The sequence below is a fragment of the Nycticebus coucang genome, chromosome 22 (genome assembly GCF_027406575.1).
Source record: "Nycticebus coucang isolate mNycCou1 chromosome 22, mNycCou1.pri, whole genome shotgun sequence".
NCBI lineage: Eukaryota > Metazoa > Chordata > Mammalia > Primates > Lorisidae > Nycticebus > Nycticebus coucang.
Window position 1 is genome coordinate 25,753,155 of NC_069801.1, and position 21,931 is coordinate 25,775,085.

Below are 21,931 nucleotides of genomic sequence, written 5' to 3' on the forward strand. Positions count from 1 at the left end.
CCACTTCTCACCCCATACATACCTTTTTCTTATTTATTATCTTTGGCTACAACACCCTCTTCCTATAGAGATTCATCAGCAAAGAGCCCTAAGATTAGCAATGCCCAATTAGCACAGCAATTTACAACAATCTCTACCCATACATAACTTGATGCTAGACTATGCACTACACCATTTAGCCAGCAGCTCTTCCAAAATTCAGACTAAGCAAATAGTAATTTTTTTTTTTTCTTTTGTGGTTTTTGGCCAGGGCTGGGTTTGAACCTGCCACCTCCAGCATATGGGGCCAGTGCCGTACTCCTCTGAGCCACAGGCACTGCCCACAAATAGTAATTTCAACACTTCACTACCTAATGCTGTAACAACTCTCTCCAGACCTAGGAAGCAAGCACAGATTGCAGAACACTTTGGGAAGTCTCTGAAGTTACCTTTGAGTTGGACCTCAAAAGATAAGTTTGTTTTTGCCACATGGGCATTTTGGAAGGCAAAAGAATATCAGCAAAACCCTGAAAAATCCTAGAAACAGTGAAAGTACACCTGGAGCAAAAAGGCAGAAGGGATGGAGAAGATTATCTGGAAATAGGCAGAAGCCAAACCTCTTAGGCTTCAAATCCAGGAGCAAGGATTGCTGGGTTTTACTTTATTATCTATAGGCAACGGGAATAAAGAATGGGGGAAGTGGCTCACGCCTCTAAGCTTCAAACTCTGGGAGTCTGAGGTGGGTGTATTGCTTAAGCTCAGGAGGTGGACACCAGCCTGAGCAAGAGACAGACTCCCTTGGGCGGCGCCTGTGGCTCAAAGTGCTAGGGCGCCGGTCCCATATGCCGAAGGTGGCAGGTTCAAACCCAGCCCCGGCCAAAACCCACCAAAAAAAAGAGACAGACCCCCATCTCTACTAAAAATAGAAAAATTAGCCTGCAGTGGTGGCTGGCTCCTGTAGTTACATCTACTCCAGAGGCTGAGGCAGGAGAATAGCTTGAACTCAGGAGTTTGAAGTTTCAGTTACCTGTGATGACACCACTGCACTGTACTTGGTCTCTAAAGCAAGAATCTGTCTCAAAAACAAACAAACAAACAAAAAAAAAACCTGTGGCTCGGTGAGTGGGGCCCTGGCCCCATATACCAAGGGTAGCAGGTTCAAACCCAGCCCCGGCGAACTGCAACAAAAAAACAGCCGGGCGTTGTGGCGGGCGCCTGTAGTTCCAGCTACTTCGGAGGCTGTGGCAAGAGAATCGCCTAAGCCCAGGAACTGGAGGTTGCAGTGAGCTGTGTGATGCGAAGGCACTCTATCGAGGGCGATAAAATGACAGTCTCTTTAAAAAAAGGGGGGGGAATCTCACATTTGGAAAGAAATTTTGATTTTCCCCCCCAGCTTTATCGCCAATGCAACTAAGCCTTTATAGGAAGTAGGCTGGTTGGAGAAGGAACTCAGGAATCTGCCTGAGGCCAACATCCCTCTGCAGGGACGCCTCAGCCCCTGAGAAACTGACTGCCAACTAGATGATGAATGGGGGGGAAAGTAACCTACTTTCCCAAGTTACCCTGACTCTGCCTCAGGGAAACATGCCCTGGTGATTGCTCCTGGGTAAAAGGCAGCATAGCCTAAGTTACAGGAGTGATGGTGTCAGAATTCCTGTTTATGAAACCCTGCTTTAACCACTCAATATCCATGTGACCTTGAACAAGTTATTTAACCTCTGCTTTACTGTCTTCTGTAAAATAGGCATTAACTGGGAAAGCATAGTAAACGTTCAAAGTTTACTTTGAACGTTTTTAATAACAACAAAACGTTATTAAAAGACTCCTTTTGAGTTAAGAATTTGAGGCCCAGGGAGAAAAGAATGCCCAGTCACACAGCAAATAAATCAAGTTAGGACCAGAATAAAGATCTCCTGGGTCCCAGGCCAGGACTCTATCCCTCTTCCTGAGTCTGAAGAGTTCCTTGTTAGAATCATGGATATTCATAGCAAAGACGACCTCCAGGAAACAATAGCCAGGAGCAAGGCTTTGAGGGCTGAGTCATAACTTCTCGATGAAGAAAGGCAGGTTGCCGCGCAGAATGACCGACTCTTCTCCGACACCCAGAACTAAAGCCTTTTCTGCTGCATCTTGGGAGTTGCCGCCGCCCCGATGCACGCAGGGACTTGTAGTCCGCACCGTCCGCGCGCCTCCCGAACTAGCCCGCCTCAAAAGCAGCCTTCGCTCCCTCTTTCCCAGCAAGCTCCGCGCCCACGCCAGCTATTGATTGGCTGCTACGGGAGCAGGCGGTTCTCCCGGAGGCGGTTACCCAGGGTTTCCGGTGTGGGGCCGGAGCGGGGAAGCCGTCGGACGTCGGCGGTGAGGTACGCACGGTGGCAGCCGGCGGGACAAGACAATCGGAGGGTCTGTAGGTATGGACCCATTCGGCCCAGGGAGGAATCATTGCAACTCTGCGCGTGGGCTGCTGGCTGGGGGATGCCTGTGCGCATGTCCGGGCGTGCCTCGCGGTGGGAGAGCGAGCGGGGCGTGGGTGTTTGTGCGCGCGCGCGCTGGGGTCCCACGTGGGGCGGGGGGGGGAACGGGAATTGAGCGTCCCGCCACGTCAGTCTGCGGCCCTAAACCAATCCCGCGCTCTGCCCGCTGTGAGAGGGCCATGTTGTGCCGGGAAGTGGCTTGGGGGAAAAGAAGCCTCTTACCTCTCCAGCTCTGGGAGCAGCGCCCGGAAACCCTGTCCGGGCACGCCAGGCTCCCCTGGGCGGCCCAGACAGAACCGTTGGTTCCCTCCAGCGAAGGCCGGCCGCTTTATGTATTTAAAGAAGCTTTGTGCACACAGTGTTGAAATTCTGATCTAGGTTGTGAAGAATTTCGAAGTCTGGAAAATAGCAGCAGTGTTTGTTTCTAAAGGATTTGCTCCTAATCCACCATTGCAAATCACAATGAAGAACCAAGACAAAAAGAATGGGGCTGCCAAACAATCCAACCCGAAAAGCAACCCGGGACAACCGGAAGCAGGAGCTGAGGGAGGACCGGGGCGGCAGAGCCAGCCGACTCCTGCGACAGAAGCTGAAGGTTCCAGCAGCCAGACTCCAGGGAAGACCGAGGGTGTGTGCCGGCCAGCGGGCAGGGGGAGGAGTTGTGGTACCGGCCTAGCTTTGGGAGTTAGAGGCTGAGGCCACTGTTTACCCAAGAAGGAGGAAATGGAGGAGAGGACACTGCTGAGGCCCTGATCCTCACCGTTTCTGGGGGATTTGGTAGAGCCTCCCATTCAATACACAGGATCAGAATTCTTGAGAGAAGGTTCTGACATGATTAAATCAGGTGGCAGTGAAATGAGACACCCAATTAGCAAGTCCAGATTCCGTTAGTCGCCAGTGGTTAGCTGCCTTTCATACTTACATTTCTGGAACTATTTGAATAGCAAGAATTGGCCTTTGGGTAGAAGGAGATAGAAGATGCTACATGCCAGCCCTATGTGCTGGGTCAGCTTAAGTAAATAAACTGAGACTTAGAGAAGTTAAGCAACTAAAGCTATGGTTTCTGAATTTTAAAAAAAATTTTAAATCTAAATTTTTTTTTTTTTTTTTACTCAAATACTTTCCACTTCTGGATTTGTATCTAAATTCTGACATGAACTAAATTAGCTGAATTATACTCCACTCTTATTTTTCTTTATTTTTCATAAGAAAAAGAAAAAAGCTAGGCAACATTTAACCCAAATTGGTAAGTTTGGCTGGGCTGAAAAATCCCAGCCAGTGGTATAACAATCTTATTTCTTGCTCTACCCCCTCATCCTGCTATAGGTGTTCAAGCCAAAACTGCTCAGTCTGGAGCCTTTAGTGATGTCTCTGAGGAGCTGAGCCGCCAGTTGGAAGACATACTGAGTACATACTGTGTAGACAACAGTCAGGGGGGCCCAGGTGAGGATGGGGCACAAGGTGAGTCCACTGAACCTGAAGATTCAGAGAAGACCCGGACCTATGTGGCAAGGAATGGAGAGCCTGAGCCAGGGACTCCAGTAGTAAATGGAGAGAAAGAGACCTCCAAGGGGGAGCTAGGCACAGAAGAGATCCGGGCAAGTGACGAGGTCGGAGACCGAGACCACCGAAGGCCACAGGAGAAGAAGAAAGCCAAGGGTCTAGGTGAGCAGAAGGCAGCTATTGGTGAGGCTGTTGAGGGGAGGGACACTGGACCTGTTATTTCTTTGGATACCATTCTCTGCCAGATTTCAGAGGAAATTATACTCAGAGCAGCAATTCACCCCAGTCTAATCAAACCTGGGATATGGGGCCACAGCAGAGAGGTGTGCAGATGTTCACTATATGAGGCCTCATGGCAGTCTGGACAGGAATCCAACCTGCTTTCTCTGAGAAAATGGAGAGCAGGAGGTTTAGTATGCTCCTGTGCCAGCCCATACCACTTCTGTCTGCTGTGTGACCTTGGACATGTCCCTTCTCTCTAGGTCTTAGTTTCCACTTCTCCATGGTAAGAATTGGAGTAGGCCACGGCTGAAATACAAATATCTACACACAAACAGGCTAGCCAGTCCAAGAGAGGGCCTCCTTCACCCAAAGGCTTTCCTGTCACCTGGTTAATTGAGAGGAAAACTATAGGCTGGGTGCAGCCAGACATTTTTGTTTTTCTAATAAAAAGCAGAAATACATAGAGTTATGTGAAAAGTCTAGATTTTTAACAGTTGGCAGCTAAAGCGGTAAGAGCCACATAGAACCGATCTATAGGTTGGGTCTGCCCTACATGCCAGTAATTTGCAGTCTCTTCGCAGATCTCTAGGAGCTTTAGACAGACAGGAGTTTTCACATAACTATGTATTTCTGCCTTTTTTTTTTTTTTTTTTGCAGTTTTTTTCTGGCCAGGGCTGGGTTTCAACCCGCCACCTCCAGCATATGGGGCCATAGGAACTGCCCATATTTCTGCCTTTTTATTAAAAAACAAAAATGTCTGGCTACACCCAGCCTATAGTTTTCCTCTCAACTAACCAGGTGGCAGGCAAGCCTTTGGGGGAAGTAGGCCCTCTCTTGGACTGGCTAGCTTGTTTGTGTGTAATTCTTTAAGGCTCAGAGAGCCTTAGAGAGACTGCTCCTTAACTCAGGTATAGACTGGAGAAAAGGCAGTGACAGTCGTTTAACAACAGTATGTATATATGTTTGTGTTCAAGAATCTTGGCTAGAGGGCCAGGCGTGGTGGCTTATGTCTGTAATCCTAGCACTCTGTGAGGCCAAAGTGGGTGGATTGCCTTAACTCACAGGTTGGAGACCAGCTGAGCCAGAGCGAGACTTCACCTCTAAAAAAATAGCCAGGCATTGTGGTGGATGCCTGTAGTCCCAGCTACTCAGGAGGCTGAGGCAAGAGAATAGCTTTAGCCCAAGAGTTAGAGGTTGCTGTGAGCCATGACGCCACTGCACTCTACCACAAGCAACAAAGGGAGACTCTGTCTCAAAAAAAAAAAAAAAAAAGTTTGGCTAGGGCGGCGCCTGTGGCTCAGTCAGTAAGGCGCCGGCCCCATATACCGAGGGTAGCGGGTTCAAACCCGGCCCCGGCCAAAATGCAAAAAAAAAACCAGAAAATAGCCGGGCGTTGTGGCGGGCGCCTGTAGTCCCAGCTACTTGGGAGGCTGAGGCAAGAGAATCGCTTAAGCCCATGAGTTGGAGGTTACTGTGAGCTGTGTGAGGCCACGGCACTCTACCGAGGGCCATAAAGTGAGACTCTGTCTCTACAAAAAAAAAAAAAAAAGTTTGGCTAGATGACACTATACCCATGTCTGCCTCCTTATTTCCCTGCTCCTTATAGTCTTAGACAATGTATATAGAAGGCATCTTCATTTTAAAGTTTACTGTTAAATGAGTTTGATACTTCTCAAAGAGGCCAAGAGACCTATTTCGTTTTGGGTTCTACCTCTATTGGAATATCCTTCTTGCATTGAAACAGAAACTCTGAGGCTGGGCATGCTGGTTCATGCCTATAATCCTAGCACTTAAGGAGCCCGAGGCGGGCAGCGCCTGTGGCTCAGTGGGTAGGGTGCCGGCCACATACACCCAGGCTGACGAGTTCAAACCCAGCCAGGGCCAGCTGGGCAGCAATGACAACTACAACAAAAAATGGCCAGGTGTTGTGGTGGGCACCTGTGATCCCAGTTACTTGGGAGGCTGAGGCAGGAGAATCACTTAAGCCCAAGAGTTTGAGATTGCTGTGAGCTGTGATGCAATAGAACTCTGCCAAGGGCGGCACTCTACCGAGGGTGACAAAGCAAAACTCTATCTCAAAAAAAAAAATTCAGTTATTCATTTAATGAGCATGTGCTTGGGTGGCGCCTGTGGCTCAGTGAGTAGGGCGCCGGCCCCATATACTGAGGGTGGTGGGTTCAAACCCAGCCCCGGCCAAACTGCAACAAAGAAATAGCCAGGCATTGTGACTGGCGCCTGTAGTCCCAGATACTCAGGAGGCTGAGGCAAGAGAATCGCCTAAGCCCAAGAGCTGGAGGTTGCTGTGAGCTGTGACATCATGGCACTCTACCCAGGGCAACAAAGTGAGACTCTGTGTCTCTTACAAAAAAGAAAAAAATAATGAGCATGTGCTCTATGATGGCTCTGTGGACAAAGAGGGAGGGCTCATGGGCCTGAGACCCCCAGAGAAAAGGGTGTATGCCTTTGCTCCCTGTGCTTTGCAGGGAAGGAAATCACGTTGCTGATGCAGACATTGAACACACTGAGTACCCCAGAGGAGAAGCTGGCCGCTCTGTGCAAGAAATATGCTGAACTGGTCAGTTTCCCCCTCCTACTGCCACCCTTCCTGCCTTTGGAAAATCAACAGACCAGCTAGCATGGGGTTCAGGGTGCAGGGGCAGGGCAGAGGCTTAATTCTTGTTCAACTTTTTCCACATCTGTTAAATGAATCACTTCCCATGTAGCCCTTTGGGGGCTGACAGTAAGAGGAGAAACTGCACGTTCCTTGGAAGAAATTTTTCAAAGAATGATTCTAAGGTGGTAGAGCCCTAGCTCCTGGCCTTAGTCCTGGAAACTTGAGTAGCTGAAACTAAGGCACCCCCCATTACACCTGGCTAGTTGTTCTGGTTGGGGGCGGTTGTTTGGTTTTTGGACCTTTTGATTCTGTTTTGGTTTTTGCAGGGCTTGCAGAGTTGCCCAGGCTGGTGTCAAACTCCTGGTCTCAAGCAAGCTTCCTTGCTTCAGCCTCCCAAAGTGGTGGGAAGCGTGAGCTTATAAGTGAGACTCTTCAAGCAAGGTTGCTCCAATGCTGGGGCAAAGTAAGGACTAGCAATTGTGTTGGACAGAGCACTACTATGCCTAGTGCTAAAGTTTTGAAGGAAGAAAAGAGAGTGATGGGTTAGTAGGCACAGGGTGGGGTAGTAAGTGGTCTCATCATCAGGCATAAGTCAGTGAGTTGGGGCAGTGCAGTGATCTGAAGTGTCTTGAGAGCTTCGTCTCTGGAGTTGAGTGTAGGATATAAACTGGTGTCTCCTGGCTGTGTGGCCCTTGCTTGCAATGTGGCCCCTGCTTGTCTTAGTCAGTGTCCATTTCTGTATCCCTGTGATGGAACCTTTGTGTTTTGGGAAAGAGTAGGTAAAGCACCAGTGCAGTGGCACCCTCAAGGGTGCATGGTAGGACAGCTCAGGAGACCCTGGAGCCACATAGCGATTGCCATGAGGAAGACCCACAAGACATTCACATGCCAGGCGGTGCCTGTGGCTCATTGGGTAGGGTGCCGGCCCCATATACCAAGGGTGGTGGGTTCAAACCCGGCCCCGGCCAAACTGCAACAAAAAAAATAGCTGCGTATTGTGGTGGGTGCCTGTAGTCCCAGCTACTTGGGAGGCTGAGGCAAGAGAATCTCCTAAGCCCAGGATTTAGAGTTTGCCATGAACTATGACGCCATGGCACTCTGCCGAGGGCAATAAAGTGAAACTCTATCTCTAAAAAAAATTTCACATGCCGTTCCCATCCTAATCCCCATCCCTAGCTGGAGGAGCATCGAAACTCACAGAAGCAAATGAAGCTCCTGCAGAAAAAGCAGAGCCAGCTGGTACAGGAGAAGGACCACCTCCGTGGTGAGCACAGCAAGGCCGTCCTGGCCCGTAGCAAGCTTGAGAGTCTGTGTCGCGAGCTGCAGCGGCACAACCGCTCCCTCAAGGTAGGCCCTGGGACCCTGCCCCTGCCACCCCCAGAAGAGGCCACTCTGGTTCCTTGACTTCCACTTCTTCATTGCTGGGTCTTCCTCTTAAAAAGTAATGCAATAGGGCGGCGCCTGTGGCTCAGTTGGTAAGGCGCCGGCCCCATATACCGATTGAGGGTGGCGGGTTCAAACCTGGCCCCGGCTGAACTGCAATCAAAAAATAGCTGGGCGTTGTGGCGGGCGCCTGTAGTCCCAGCTACTCGGGAGGATGAGGCAAGAGAATCGCTTAAGCCCAGGAGTTGGAGGTTGCTGTGAGCTGTGTGATGCCATGGCACTCTACCGAGGGCCATAAAGTGAAACTCTGTCTCTACAGAAAAAAAAAAAAAAAAGTAATGCAATAACGGCTTACGCCTGTAATCCTAACACTTTGGGCAGGAGAATTGCCTGAGCTCAGGAGTGTGAGACCAGACTGAGCCAGGGGCAAGACCCTGTCTCTATAAAAACTAGAAAAATTAGCCAGCCAGGCATAGAGGTGTGTGCCTGTAGTCCCAGCTACTTTGAAGACTGAGGCAGGGGGGTTGTTTTAAGTTTAGGAGTTTGAGGTTGCAGTGAGAAGAACAATAAGACATAGGAGTTCAAGACCAGCCTGAGTTGGCTCGGCACCTGTGGCTCAAGCAGCTAAAGCACCAGCCACATACACCTGAGCTGGTGGGTTTGTTTTTTTTTTGTTTGTTTGTTTTTTTTGTGGTTTTTGGCCAAGGCTGTGTTTGAACCCACCACCTCCGGCATATGGGACCGGCACCCTACTCCTTGAGCCACAGGCGCCACCCCGAGCTGGCGGGTTTGAATCCAGCCCGGGCCTGCCAAACAACAATGATGGCTGCAACACCCCCCCACCCCCAAAAAAAAAAAAAAAATAGCTGGGCGTTGTGGCAGGTGCCTGTGATCCCAGCTACTTGGGAGGTAGAGGCAGGAGAATTGCTTGAGCCCAGGAGTTGGAGGTTGCTATGAGCTGTGATGCCACAGCACTCTACCCAGGGTGACAGCTTGAGGCTCTGTCTCAAAAAAAAAAAAAGACCAGCCTGAGCAAAAGCAAGACCCCCATCTCTACTAAAAATAGAAAAATTTATGGGTGGCACCTGTGGCTCAGTGGGTAGGGTGCCGGCCACATATACCACGCGTGGCGGATTGGAACCTAGCCCCAGCCAAACTACAACAAAATATAGCCAGGTGTTGTGGCAGGCACCTGTAGTCCCAGCTACTTGGGAGGCTAAGGCAAGAGAATTGCCTAAGCCCAGAGGTTGGAGCTTGCTGTGAGCTGTGACTTCATGGCATTCTACTGAGGGCAACAAAATAAAACTCGAACTCAAAAAAAAGAAAAAGAAAATTTTGCCAGACCTGATGGTGGGTGTTATTTGGGAGGCTGAGGCAGGAAGATTGCTTGAGCCCAGGAGTTGAGGTTACTATGAGCTAGGAGGGCACAACACTCTACCCAAGGTGACAGAGTAAGACTCTTGTCTCGGAAAAAAAAATTTTTTTTTAATGAGATAGGCTTGGTGGCAGGGCCTGCAGTCCTAGCTACTAGGGAGGGAGAGGTGGGAGGATCATGTGAAGTCAGGAGTTCCAGGTTTCAGTGGACCATATATAACTGGGACACTGCTTTCCAGCCCAGTTGACAGAGCAAGACTCTTATCTCTGGAGGATAAAAAGTAGTATAGGCTTGGCTCGGTATCTTGGATTAAGCAGCTAAGGCGCCAGCTACATACTTCTGAGCTGGCAGGTTCGAATCCAGCGCAGACCCGCCAAACAACAATGATGGCTGCAACCAAAAATAGCCGGGCGTTGTGGTGGGCGCCTATAGTCCCAGCTACTTGGGAGGTGGAGGCATGAGAATTGCTTGAGCCCAGGAGCTAGAGGTTGCTGTGGGCTGTGATGCCAGACACTCTACCTAGGGCAATAACTTGAGGCTCTGTCTCAAAAAATAAAAATAAAAAAAGGGTAGTAAAGAAATACATTTCCCCATTTATAACCTACCTTAAAGACAACTACTTGTAACCATTTGACATATACTTGTATTAGATGAGGCAAAGGCTAAGAGAACCCAAAATGCCGTGGCTGGCCTCAGTATTTTACGGGGAAATAACAGTCCCCTGGTTGATGGAGGTCCAGTTTTGACAAACAGCTTTTGTCCCAGAGGTTGATTAGTCAGAATCATGGGTTCTTGCTGTGTTTGGCTTCTCCTATGGTTGGCTCAGCCTGTGGTTAAAGCAAATTTAAGTACATAGCCTTCTGACTTTCCTTTTTATATACAAAATCTTACATACCACTTTGTAAACAAAATTATTATACATGTATTGTTTCATATCCTATTCCTTTTTTTTTTTTTTTTTGCAATTTTTGGCCGGGACTGGATTTGAACCCACCACCTCTGGCATATGGGGCCAGTGCCCTACTCCTTTGAGCCACAGGCACCACCCATCATATCCTATTCCTTTTTCTTATTTTACACAATGCCTATCTTTTTATATCCTTTTATGTAGGACTCTGGTTAATGTAGGATATATCCATTGACATATGGATATACTGTATTTGTCAGTACCCTAGTTAAGGTATGTTTGGGTTATTTCCAATTTTTCACTATTCCATTTAGATACAGTGTGAAAATTTTTTTTTGATCACACTTGGTAGAGTGCCATGGCATCTTAGCTTGCAGCAACCTCGAACTCTTGGGCTCAAGTGATCCTCTTGCTCCAGACTCCTAAGTAGTTGGGACTGCAGGCACCCGCCACAACACCTGGCTATTTTTTTTTTTTTTTTTTTGTAGAGACAGAGTCTCACTGTACCGCCCTCTGGTAGAGTGCCATGGCATCACACGGCTCACAGCAACCTCTAAGTCTTGGGCTGAAGCGATTCTCTTGCCTCAGCCTCCCGAGCAGCTGGGACTACAGGCACCCGCCACAACGCCCGGCTATTTTTTTGTTGCAGTTTGGCTGGGGCTGGGTTTGAACCCGCCACCCTTGGCATATGGGGCCGGCGCCCTACTCACTGAACCACAGGCGCCTCCCAACACCTGGCTATTTTTTATAGACAGGGTCTCGCTCTGGCTCAGGCTGGTCTAAAATCTGTGAGCTCAGGCAGTCCACCCGCCTCGGCCTCCCATGCTCTGGGATTACAGACGTGAGCCACCGCTCAAGGCCTGGAGTAAAAGTTCTTACATGTATCCTTGGCCAGTTATATAGAATTTATAAATCTCAGAAGTGAAATAGCTGGGTCAAAGAGTATGCAGATTTTAATTTTTTATAGATTTTGCCAGATTGCCTTACAACTAGGAACACTGTGCTGTCACATACAAACTCATCAACTGTGTCCAGCAGCGACACAGGTACCTAATTCTGCATAAGTTTGCCAACCCTGAGTATTTTAGCAGCTTGGTTTCTGAGGGAATGGGGGAGCTAAAGTACACTAAAACAAGAGTACATATCTGAAGCATAGAAGAATAGGCCTCAGAAAGTGCATCAGAATGGCACTTACGTGTGTGCCTGCATTTTTCCAGGGAGAGATCTTACTCGCTATCACCTAATATGCAGAGGGATGCATTAGGATCCCCAGTTGCATGACGTCTTGAAACCTGTCTGTTCCTCACTTTAGGAGCAGAGAGAGCTATTGGCAGAGTCCACCAGTGGACTGGTTAGGCAGGGCCACATTTGGCTGGGTGGGGAGCAATGGATAATGGAGCTAGGGCTGACTTATCTGCCCAGGAAGAAGGAGTGCAGCGGGCCCGAGAGGAGGAAGAGAAGCGCAAGGAGGTGACCTCGCACTTCCAGGTGACCCTGAATGACATTCAGCTGCAGATGGAACAGCACAATGAACGCAACTCCAAGCTGCGCCAAGAGAATATGGAGCTAGCTGAGAGGCTGAAGAAGCTGATTGAGCAGTATGAGCTACGAGAGGAGGTAGGCTGATCACAGACAAAGATCATGGCTAGGAGACCATGTGGTTTCAGGTGTGTGCCAGGCACTGGGACAGCACTTTTCAGCCTTCATCCCATCTTCTTCCTCCTTCCTTAAGAGAAAAATAATTTTGCCATTCCTCCTAGATGAGGGATATGGAGAAATGACTCACCCAGAACTACGTAGCCCCAGGTGTACAGTGCCTTGTCCCAAAGGATGAGGCTGGGTGTGGTTTGGAATTAGAGCCATCTGTATTTTAGAATGGAAGTACATGCATATGCTGTGTGTTATATAGCACGCCCAGTAGGGCCTGGAGGCAGCACCTCCAAATCAGACATTTTAATGTTTATGCAGTGGAACATCCAAGTACGCACTTAGATTATAGCCTTACCGTGCTGCAGATCAAGTTTGTCTGCCAGCTTATGACAGTTTCAGTTTTCAGAGCTTTGTAGAGTTTGGAATTGCAGGGAAGGGGCTATACCTTATGGTGAGCTAGCCTGAGGCCATGGCACTCTATCCTGAGACAATTGAGACTCTGTCTCACAAAAGAAAAAAAAAAAAGGCCAGTGTAGTGGCTCACATTTGTAATCCTAGCATCCTGGGAGGCTGAGGCAGGTGGATTGCTTGAGCTCAGCAGTTAATTGAGTTTGAGAGCAGCCTGAGCCAGAGTGAGACTCTATCTTAAAAAATAGCTGGATGTTGTGGCAGGCACCTGTAGGCCCAGCTACTTGGGAGGCTGAGGCAAAAGAATCACTTAAGCCCAAGAGTTTGAGGTTGCTATGAGCTGTGATGCCACGGCACTGTACTGAGGGGAACAAAGTGAGACTATCTCAGAAAAAAAAAAAAGACTTGCAGATACCTTATGGGGCTGACAAGGGACCTGCTCTGCACCAGGCCTTTTCTTGGGTCCTGGGTATGTAGCAGTGGGTACTCTTTTGGGCCCATAGGGCTGTGTGATGACCATATGTACAGAACCTAGAGGGGGGGGCTCTTTTGCCCCACCCCCTGTACTTCATTCTCAGGAGCAAAGCTGTTTGTGATACTTGTGGTTTGAGGGGGGTTGGTTTGATTCTTGTCTCTCGGCACTTAAAGACAGAGAGAGTCCCCAGGCCACCATATTGAAAGCACTGGCTTCAAGAATGTGTGGACCTACATTCCGTCCCCACGTCTTCCTCTCAAGGCAAGAAAAGACTGAGTACTGCCTGTGGAGAAGGAGGTGTGAGACTAGCAGGCCCTGCTCCTCCTTATTTACAACCCTCCCCAACAAATTCTGGCCTCTCATTAGGTTCGGCTTGAGTTCCCCACATCCTTTATTTCAGTGACTCCAGTTGACTTTACCTCTGAAGAAGCACTTGAGTCCATCACCTTTCTCTCCGTCTTGGCAGTCTCCCCTGCCCCAGGTTCCTGGGACTCCTCCAGGCAGGACAGCTTGGGATGCACGTGTCTAGTTTGCCTATACATACGACAAATCTCTGCCAACTGAGCTAGGCCCTTACGTTTGTGGAGGCATCATTTTTGCCTGTTCTTCCCATTTACAAGGCAGTTGGGGGCTACAAAAGTAAGGCTGCCATCCTGGGCTAGAAGTATGAGTGTATTTATTACTTGGCTTCTTGGGAGCTGATTCCATTCATAAACCCCTGTGCATAATGCAGGTCTGACTCACTGGTGGAGAAACAAAGTGAGATTGGGAAGTTGGTCTTCCAGAGACTCAGGCCCACATCCTGTGGTACACATGGAAGTTCAGCATGTCAGATTGAGATAAGAGACTGTGCGGGTGCCCTGGTCTGTGCACATGGGAGCTCACTACAGCCCTGGGCCTCTCTAAAAAAGGGAGCTCCTGACAAATACACCACTCCACCATCATCTTTACTACAGCATATCGACAAAGTCTTCAAACACAAGGACCTGCAGCAACAACTGGTGGACGCCAAGCTCCAGCAGGCTCAGGAAATGCTGAAGGAAGCAGAGGAGCGGCACCAAAGGGAGAAGGATTTTGTGAGACTCGGGCCCCAGGGTTGGGGTGGGAGGAGGTGGGTTGGGTTCTGGCTCAGGATTGTGTAAGAGGTTCCTGCCTGGCCAGACAAGGCACTGATTACTCAAGTACCAGCCTGAGAGTGGAAAGCCTCAGTGGGTCTGGTGCTTATGGCTAAAAAGACCAAATGTAGCCCCTGGGGCTTCTGACAGGATCTGGGGGTTCTTGTCTTGGAAATAGCTCCTGAAAGAGGCAGTGGAGTCCCAGAGGATGTGTGAGCTGATGAAGCAGCAAGAAACCCACCTGAAGCAGCAGGTGAGACTGTAACCTGACCCTGTGCCTTCAAGGTCCCTTTATTGGGCCCCATCCTGGGGGAAGTGGAATGGAACCCTCATTCTAGGACTGGCTCTGCCTGGCTGCTGTGTGACCTTGGCTGAACCTTTGTTCTCTCTGGACCTGCCTGCCCATCACCTGTGTGGTGGTAACCAGGTAGCTAGGTGAGCTCTTAGCTTGGAGGTGTTGTGTTGCTTGTGAGGAGATGGGGACAGAAGTTGTTTTTAGTTACGTAAATTACACCTACTTTTGAAAGGAAAATTTGAAAATAAACATAAAGGCAAGTATAGTGCTTGCTTCAATAGCACATATACTAAAATTGGAATGATAACAGAAGATTAGTATGGCCCCTGTACAGGGATGACATGCAAATCGGTGAAGTGTTTCATAAAAGATAATTTGTCAAAAAAAAAAAAGTCGAAGTATAGATCACCCAACCCTTTTAGCCAGAGACAACATCTTGTATAAAGAGAAAGAGGAAAGGCCAGGCGCGCTGGCTCCTGCTTATAATCCTAACACTCTGGGAGGCTGAGGCGGGTGGATTGCCTAAGCTCACAAGTTCGAGACCAGCCTGAGCAAAAGCGACACCACCACCACCACCCCACCCCCGTCTCTACTAAAAGTAGAAAAACTGAGGCAAGAGGATCACTTGAACCCAAGTTGGAGATTGTTGTGAGCTATGATGCCCCAGCACTCTACCCAGGGCAAAAGCTTGAGACTCTGTCTCAAAAAAAAAAAAAAAAAAAAACTCCTACTCAAAAGAGTAGGGCACTGGCCCCATATGCCAGAGGTGGTGGGTTCAAACCCAGCCCTGGCCAAAAACTGCAAAATAAAAATAAGAAGAAGAAAAAGAAGAAAGGAATGTCACTGAATACGTGTTCTCTAGGCATCTTAGAAACCATGGGGTTTTAAAAAGTTTTTTTAATTAATTTTTTTTTTTTTTTTTATTGTTGCAGTTTGACCAGGGTTGGGTTCGAACTCACCACCCTCAGTATATGGGGCCAGCACCCTACTCACCGAGCCACAGGCACCACCCTAAAAAGTTTTTTTATTGTTTGTTTGTTTTAAATAAATCGTGGAATTAATTGTTCCTTTGTCCACATACATGTACATCTATAAGAAAGGTGATAGTGGCTTGGCGTCTGTGGCTCAAGTGGCTGAGGTGCCAGCCACATACACCTGATCTGGCGGATTCAAATCCATCCCAGGCCACCAAACAATGACAGCTGCAAAAAAATAGCCGGGCGTTGTGGCGGGCGCCTGTGGTCCCAGCTACTTGGGAACTGGAGGCAGGAGAATTGCTTGAGCCCAGGAGTTGGAGGTTGCCGTGAGCTGTGATGCCACAGTACTCTACCCAGGGCGACAGCTCAAGGGTCTGTCTCAAAAAAAAAAAGGTATGTCCCACATATGTTATCATGGCAAAACTGGAAGAGTCTATCCTTTATGCTCCTGGCATTATAGCAAACAACTTTAGGGCAAGATACTTGCCAAAAGGATTAATGTTTTTGGTGAGCATATTAAGCACTCTTAAGAGCCTAAATAGTGGGGTGGAGCCTGTGGCTCAGTGAGTAGGGTGCCGGCCCCATACGCAGAGGGTGGCAGGTTCGGACCCAGCCCCGGCCAAACTGCAACAGAAAAATAGCCGGGCATTGTGGCGCGCGCCTGTAGTCCCAGCTGCTCGGGAGGCTGAGGCAAGAGAATCGCTTAAGTCCAGGAGTTGGAGGTTGCTGTGAGCTGTGTGAGGCCACGGCACTCTACCGAGGGCCATAAAGTGAGACTCTGTCTCTACAAAAAAAAAAAAAAAAAGAAGGAAGCCGGGCAGTGCCTGTGGCTCAAGGAGTAGGGCGTGGGTCCCATATGCCGGAGGTGGCGGGTTCAAACCTAGCCCCGGCCAAAAACCAAAAAAAAAAAAGGAAGCCAAAGAGAAAGGCACCTGGGTTCAGCTAGAGTTGCAGCCTGCTACCTCCAGAGAGGCACACACTGTGAAAACCAGTGCAAAGGAGTATAAGGTGCTCACATTCCCTAAAAATGCATGGCATAATAGGTATAAAAAATAAAAGGCTGGGCGGTGCCTGTGGCTCAACGGGTAGGGCGCCGGTCCCATATGCCGGAGGTGGCGGGTTCAAGCCCAGCCCCGGCCAAAAATAAAAAAAAAATAAATAAATAAAAGGCTACTGTAAAAATGTTTTTCTTTGTTGAATAGAAGTATGGTGTCCCCTTGCCCAAATAAATACTAAAGCAAATTTTAAGTGTCCTAAGAAAAGGTCACCCTAGATCTTCTCATTGGATTATATCTTTCCCAATGTATAGCTTTTGTTTTCTTTTGAGGAAAAACAGTATCTCAATAGAATTGTTTGATGAAATGATCAAGGAGGGGTCTGAGGGTGTTGACCAGAGATGCCTTTCCAGAGAAGCCCACTCTTAACCTGTGGGCTACTTTCTTACCCAGCTTGCCCTATACACAGAGAAGTTTGAGGAGTTCCAGAACACACTTTCCAAAAGCAGCGAGGTATTCACCACATTCAAGCAGGAGATGGAAAAGGTAACAATGGTCCAGGCTGGGTGTGGCTGCTAGGGCACAAACTGCTTTACTCAGAATTGAACATTAGACCTGCCTTCTAGAAGGCCCTGATCTAAGCCCTGATACTAAGGGTGGGGTAGAAGGAGGAATTGCAGGTTTTCCCCCAGTCAAGAAGTCTCAGTGGTCTGTACACCCTTGAGGTTGTCCTAAAGAAGGGGCAGTCTTAATCACTTCTTATTATTGGTATTGGGCATTTAACTTGAGATTTCCCTGGTGTAAGGTAGCACAGAAGGCATTGACTGCATCCCATAATGTCTTGCCCCTTGGGATCATTCCCCACTTTGAAGACACAGGTGCACAGAAATCCCAGCTCTAACCATTTCCTTCTGTCGAATAACCCAGATGACTAAGAAGATCAAGAAGCTGGAGAAAGAAACCACCATGTACCGGTCCCGGTGGGAGAGCAGCAACAAGGCCCTGCTTGAGATGGCAGAGGAGGTGAGTTGAATGTGACCTACAGCTGGGGTTAGGGGTGTGCAGTCACTGTGTGTCAGGCTCTTTTCTGTACATGTACCAGTTGTTGACACAGCTAGTATGAGGTGGAGCTAGAGTTTGCGCACACATCTATCTAAGTTCAAAGGCAATGCCAGCTATTTGCCCATGGGAGCCCAGTGGTAGGTCTGGGGTGGAAATAAAGGGAGCAAATGGAAGAGAGAAATAAAAGGATAGAAAAAAACAATGGTGTCATCAATGTGCATAGTTTGTGAGGAAAGCAGCCCAGATTGATGATTTTGTGGCTTACAATGTAGAAGAAAAGAACTAATGCTGATGGAATAGCAACTGCCAGTCGGACCTTGCTAAATGTTTTAGATATACCAGTTCGTTGAACCTTTTTTTTTTTTTTTTTTTTTTGTAGAGACAGAGTCTCACTTTATGGCCCTTGGTAGAGTGCCGTGGCCTCACACAGCTCACAGCAACCTCCAACTCCTGGGCTTAAGCGATTCTCTTGCCTCAGCCTCCCGAGTAGCTGGGACTACAGGCGCCCACCACAACGTCCAGCTATTTTTTGGTTGCAGTTCAGCCGGGGCCGGGTTTGAACCTGCCACCCTCAGTATATGGGGCCGGCGCCTTACCGACTGAGCCACAGGCACTGCCCTGAACCTTTTCTTGAGATCTGAACTTGATATTAGCAGTCCTGTTTACAGATGAAATTAGCTGAAAAGTACAACCCTTTCCCAAGATTATCTGGTAGATAAATGGAGGATTACATTGTCCAACCTTCAAGCCATGTAGAGTCTCTGTACCACACTGCCCTAACTCATACTCCAGTTATGGCTTCAGCCACAGCTGTTTCCTTGAAGGGGCCGGTTTGGGGCCCTGGTATGCTCCCAGCCTTGTTAAAAGTGACCAAGTCCCACCAAGTGGTGGCATGGCACTGAATGCCCCATTTCTCTCCCTAGAAGACACTCCGAGACAAAGAGCTAGAGGGCCTGCAAGTGAAAATCCAGCGGCTGGAGAAGTTATGCCGGGCGCTACAGACAGAGCGGAACGACCTGAACAAGAGGGTACAGGACCTAAGTGCTGGCGGCCAGGGCATCCTCACTGACAGTGGCTCTGAGCGGAGGCCAGAGGGACCTGCAGCTCAGGCACCCAGCTCCCCCAGAGTCACAGAAGCACCTTGCTGCCCAGGAGCACCAACCACAGAAGCATCAGGCCAGACAGGGCTTCAGGAGCCCACCTCTGCCACGGCCTAGGGAGCCTGGTGCTGGGGCATGCTGTGAAGGGAGTAGGCAGCCCAGCCAGGCCTGGCCCAATCAAAGCTCCCTTGCTGAGCAGTCCAGTGCTGAGGCCAGAGTGTTCTGACCTGGCTGGCAGCTGACACTGGCAATTTTGGATTTTATAGGTCAGTTTTACGTACATACGGCATTGTGCAAGACCTCATACATTTATACCTATAAGTGTACATTGGGCTTGCACCGGGGGTGAGGGTATGTACAGATGAAGTCAGTGGCTCCTCTGTGAGCTGAAGAGTTTTAAGAGGAGTTGTCTGTAGCTGCCATCACAGTGATTTGACTGGACTTGAGCATTTCTCTGCCTGATTTGAGGCTTAGACCCCTCCCAGCCCTTAAGAGCTCATGATAAGTGATACACCCAAGTCTTGACTACATTTCTCTTGTGAGCAGGGCTTGGGCAGCTTGGACACTCCTTTGCTTCTCTTGACCTGGAAGAAATGTCCCCAGGTGGAACCTTGGCAGGGTACTCATAGCTGGTGGCCCAAATGCTTTTCCTGCCTTGGACAAAGGACCTGGAGAATGTTTCTATGTGGGATGATCTGCTGGCCGGGAGCCCCTTGGGCACCGCTTCCCCACCCTCTGGTAGTGCCAGGACCAGGCCATGATGCTTCTCAGTAGCCTTATCATTCACAGGTGCCTCTCTAGCTGCACAAATGATTGACAAGAGATCACCCAAAGGATTCTTTCTGAAGGTTTTTTTTGTTGTTGTTGTTGTTGTTGATTTTTGCACATGACAGTGTTGCATTGAGGATTTTCTGAGGAAGAAAGAGAAGAGGGGTGCTGTAGCACTGGTGCCTGGGAGCCTGGCCTCCAGTGTCCCACCCATCTCACCACCCCACTTCGCTCCTTTGCCATGTTAGTGCTGAGCTTTCCTGTTTGGTGAGATCAGGTTGTTTGTAGTAAGAGAAAGGGAAGGGTTTCTGGTAGCTCTGCCATAACCATGCCTGTGGGTTTCATTCCTGGGGAGGTCCATCTGCCCTTCGGCTTCATGGTTGGTTTCTGCTCCCTGTTCCCTCTCCCCTCAAATGTGTGTTCCTCACGGTTTGGCCTGATTCTGTTTCCTGGAACCTTCTTGCCCAAGGAATGGGAGCCCTTGGGATTCCGTTTTTTCCTGTGTTGGAGCCCCAGGTATTATATGACTAGTAAGGAATGAAACTGAACAATTGATGTGGGCCCCAGAAATCCATAAAGTGACTGTAGACAGCTGCCCCCTCCACCACTGCATACTGTTACACTGTAGCTGCTCTGTGTGCTGAAAGTCCTACTGGTTGCAGACTTGCTGGGGTATCAGCCAGTCTTTGTACAGAACAGTTTTCTGGAACAGCAGAATGAGTCTTGGATCGGGAGGCAGAGCTCTGACGGTCTAGCAGTACAATACCCCATCTCCAGCTAAGCTGCAGCACCAGTGCAGCTGAGGCAGCCACAGGCCAAGATGGTAAGCTGGTTAGGGTCCGGCTTTTTGCTGTGTTTCTTTGAAGCTAGGTGTTCTGCAGGTCCCTTCAACTTCCACTCTTCACTCGCTGGATGAGCCCGTAGCTTAAATCCCTCAGATAAATAGGTTCGTGAAGAATGTTAAATACTCCCGAATCATGTTATGACTTAGACTAGAGATGGCAAATAAATGGCACACCATTTCTCCCCCTGCCCCATGGCAGGTACCACTAATCTGCTTCAGTGTTCTTGCGACTCTATGGTATAGCCTCACTTCACATCAAGGTGCCCTCATGCAGTGGTGTGAGTGTGGAGACCTGTTTGCCATCACTGGCTGAGATGCTACTGTCCTGTGGAGAAATGTTTTCCGAGACCTTTTACTCTCCTTTGAATCCATGTGTTTGGAACGGTCTTTGCCTTTTCCTGCTCCTCTGAGGCCTTCTCCCTCCCCCAGCCCCTGTGCCAGGTGAGGTGTAAAAGCTGCCAACCCTGCAGGGTGTTTGCTAGGTTGAGGGAGGTGCAGGAAGGAGGCAGAGGCAGAGTAGGGAGGCACACAGTGAATGGCCCGCTAACTGCCTCCCTCACTTCGGCTACCTCTCAACAGCCTTGAAGGCTTGGGGCTATCGGAATCCAGTGTGGTGGGACGGGGGACAGGTGGGCCCAAGGCAGGGTAAAGGCTTTCTTCTCGGCTCCATCTATTTCCTGGCATTCAGGCAAGTCTATAGAAGGGGAGCCCTTTCTTTCTCCTCCTCTCCACTGACCAAATCTTAACCAATTGCTACAGCTGCTCTGCTTGTTCTGCTTTCCAAAGTTAGCCCAAGTCCTGGGCCAGATGCAGGGAGGCGGCCTATCCATGAGTAAAGGCCAGTGCCTTTCTCACCCAGATGGGTCCCATATACGTGACCTCAGTTTTAGGACCAAGAGCTGTGTTGGTTTCTCCAATTGCTAGCTTTTCCTTGGGGGACCACAGCAGGTGCGTGAGGCTCAGAGCCCATGGCTTTGTGAAGAGTAACTTGTGTTTCAGACCTTGTCCAGCTGAGAGCTTTCATGTACACCAGATTCTGAAAGGTGTCCGCAGCACTTTTTTTTTTTTTTTTTAATTTGTTGTTTGTTTTCCGTGAGGTTTTTGGACCATGGGCTGAGCTCAGGCACTTTCTGTAGGAGAATGTTATTTCTGTAAAGATGGTTATTTAACCTTCCACTCCATCATAGCAGCCCTGCTGAGGGCTGACCCAGAGGCTGGGGGAGGTGCTTGGTGTCCATGGGGGAGGGCCAAGGCCTGCAGAGCTGATTCTGCAGCTGCTGCCCAGCCCTCCCACCTTGCACAGCACAGTGAAGATGGCCACCCCAGGGACAGCAAGTACCTGCCTGCTCCTCTTGCCCTTCCTGGGGGAGGGAGCTGCCTTTTGTCTCTGTAACTGCTTTCCTTATGGCCCAACCTGGCCGCTCAGACTTGTTTGAAGCTGTGATAACAGCATTTTTGTCTCTTTTTGGTATTCACAACAGCCAGAGACTTGATTTTGATGTATTTTAAACCACATTAAATAAAGAGTCTGTTGCCTTACTTCCCCCCTAATATGTGTGGTCATTTGACACTTCTGGATCCATCCAGCTCCTCCCACTGTCACTGAGCCAGCCTGCCCTCCAGCAGTCACCACAACCTCAGGACACAACACATTCTCACTTGAGCTAGCTGAGCAGATAGATCCCTTGGCAGAGTTGGAAGCCACTTAAGTACATAAGACTATCAGAAATAATGTTGGAGGGGAGGTGGGGATGTTTGTTTTTTGAAATAGAGTCACTTTGTCAC

The 21,931-nt window shown here is 49.1% G+C and overlaps 1 protein-coding gene and 1 non-coding gene across 5 annotated transcripts; both read left to right on the forward strand.

Moving 5' to 3' along the window:
* Window positions 1-2,263: 2,263 nt before the first annotated feature.
* Window positions 2,264-21,685, forward strand: TXLNA (taxilin alpha). 4 transcript variants are annotated; one of them, XM_053575573.1, is made up of 11 exons: window positions 2,264-2,390; window positions 2,884-3,081; window positions 3,780-4,118; window positions 6,662-6,753; window positions 7,969-8,139; window positions 11,880-12,074; window positions 13,947-14,066; window positions 14,284-14,358; window positions 16,826-16,918; window positions 17,300-17,395; window positions 18,358-21,685. In XM_053575573.1, the coding sequence occupies exons 2-11, from the start codon at window positions 2,916-2,918 to the stop codon at window positions 18,649-18,651; spliced, it is 1,641 nt and encodes a 546-aa protein (XP_053431548.1). In that variant the 5' UTR covers window positions 2,264-2,390; window positions 2,884-2,915; the 3' UTR covers window positions 18,652-21,685. The 4 variants fall into 4 exon arrangements, with proteins under 4 accessions (XP_053431548.1, XP_053431547.1, XP_053431546.1 ...); XM_053575572.1 differs by having other exon boundaries at window positions 2,279-2,390; window positions 2,832-3,081; XM_053575571.1 differs by having other exon boundaries at window positions 2,285-2,342.
* LOC128575664 (U6 spliceosomal RNA) lies at window positions 14,666-14,771 on the forward strand. Its single transcript, XR_008377085.1, has one exon. It is a non-coding gene; the product is annotated as a U6 spliceosomal RNA (small nuclear RNA).
* Window positions 21,686-21,931: the final 246 nt, after the last annotated feature.

What these genes read in the sequence shown, in the direction of transcription:
- TXLNA (XM_053575573.1), top strand. Translation starts at nt 2,916, where the DNA reads ATGAAGAACCAAGACAAAAAGAATGGGGCTGCCAAACAATCCAACCCG. An exon ending in GACTCCAGGGAAGACCGAGG is followed by an intron (nt 3,082 to 3,779) that starts GTGTGTGCCGGC and finishes ATCCTGCTATAG; the next exon opens with GTGTTCAAGCCAAAACTGCT. An exon ending in AAACCCACCTGAAGCAGCAG is followed by an intron (nt 14,359 to 16,825) that starts GTGAGACTGTAA and finishes TTTCTTACCCAG; the next exon opens with CTTGCCCTATACACAGAGAA.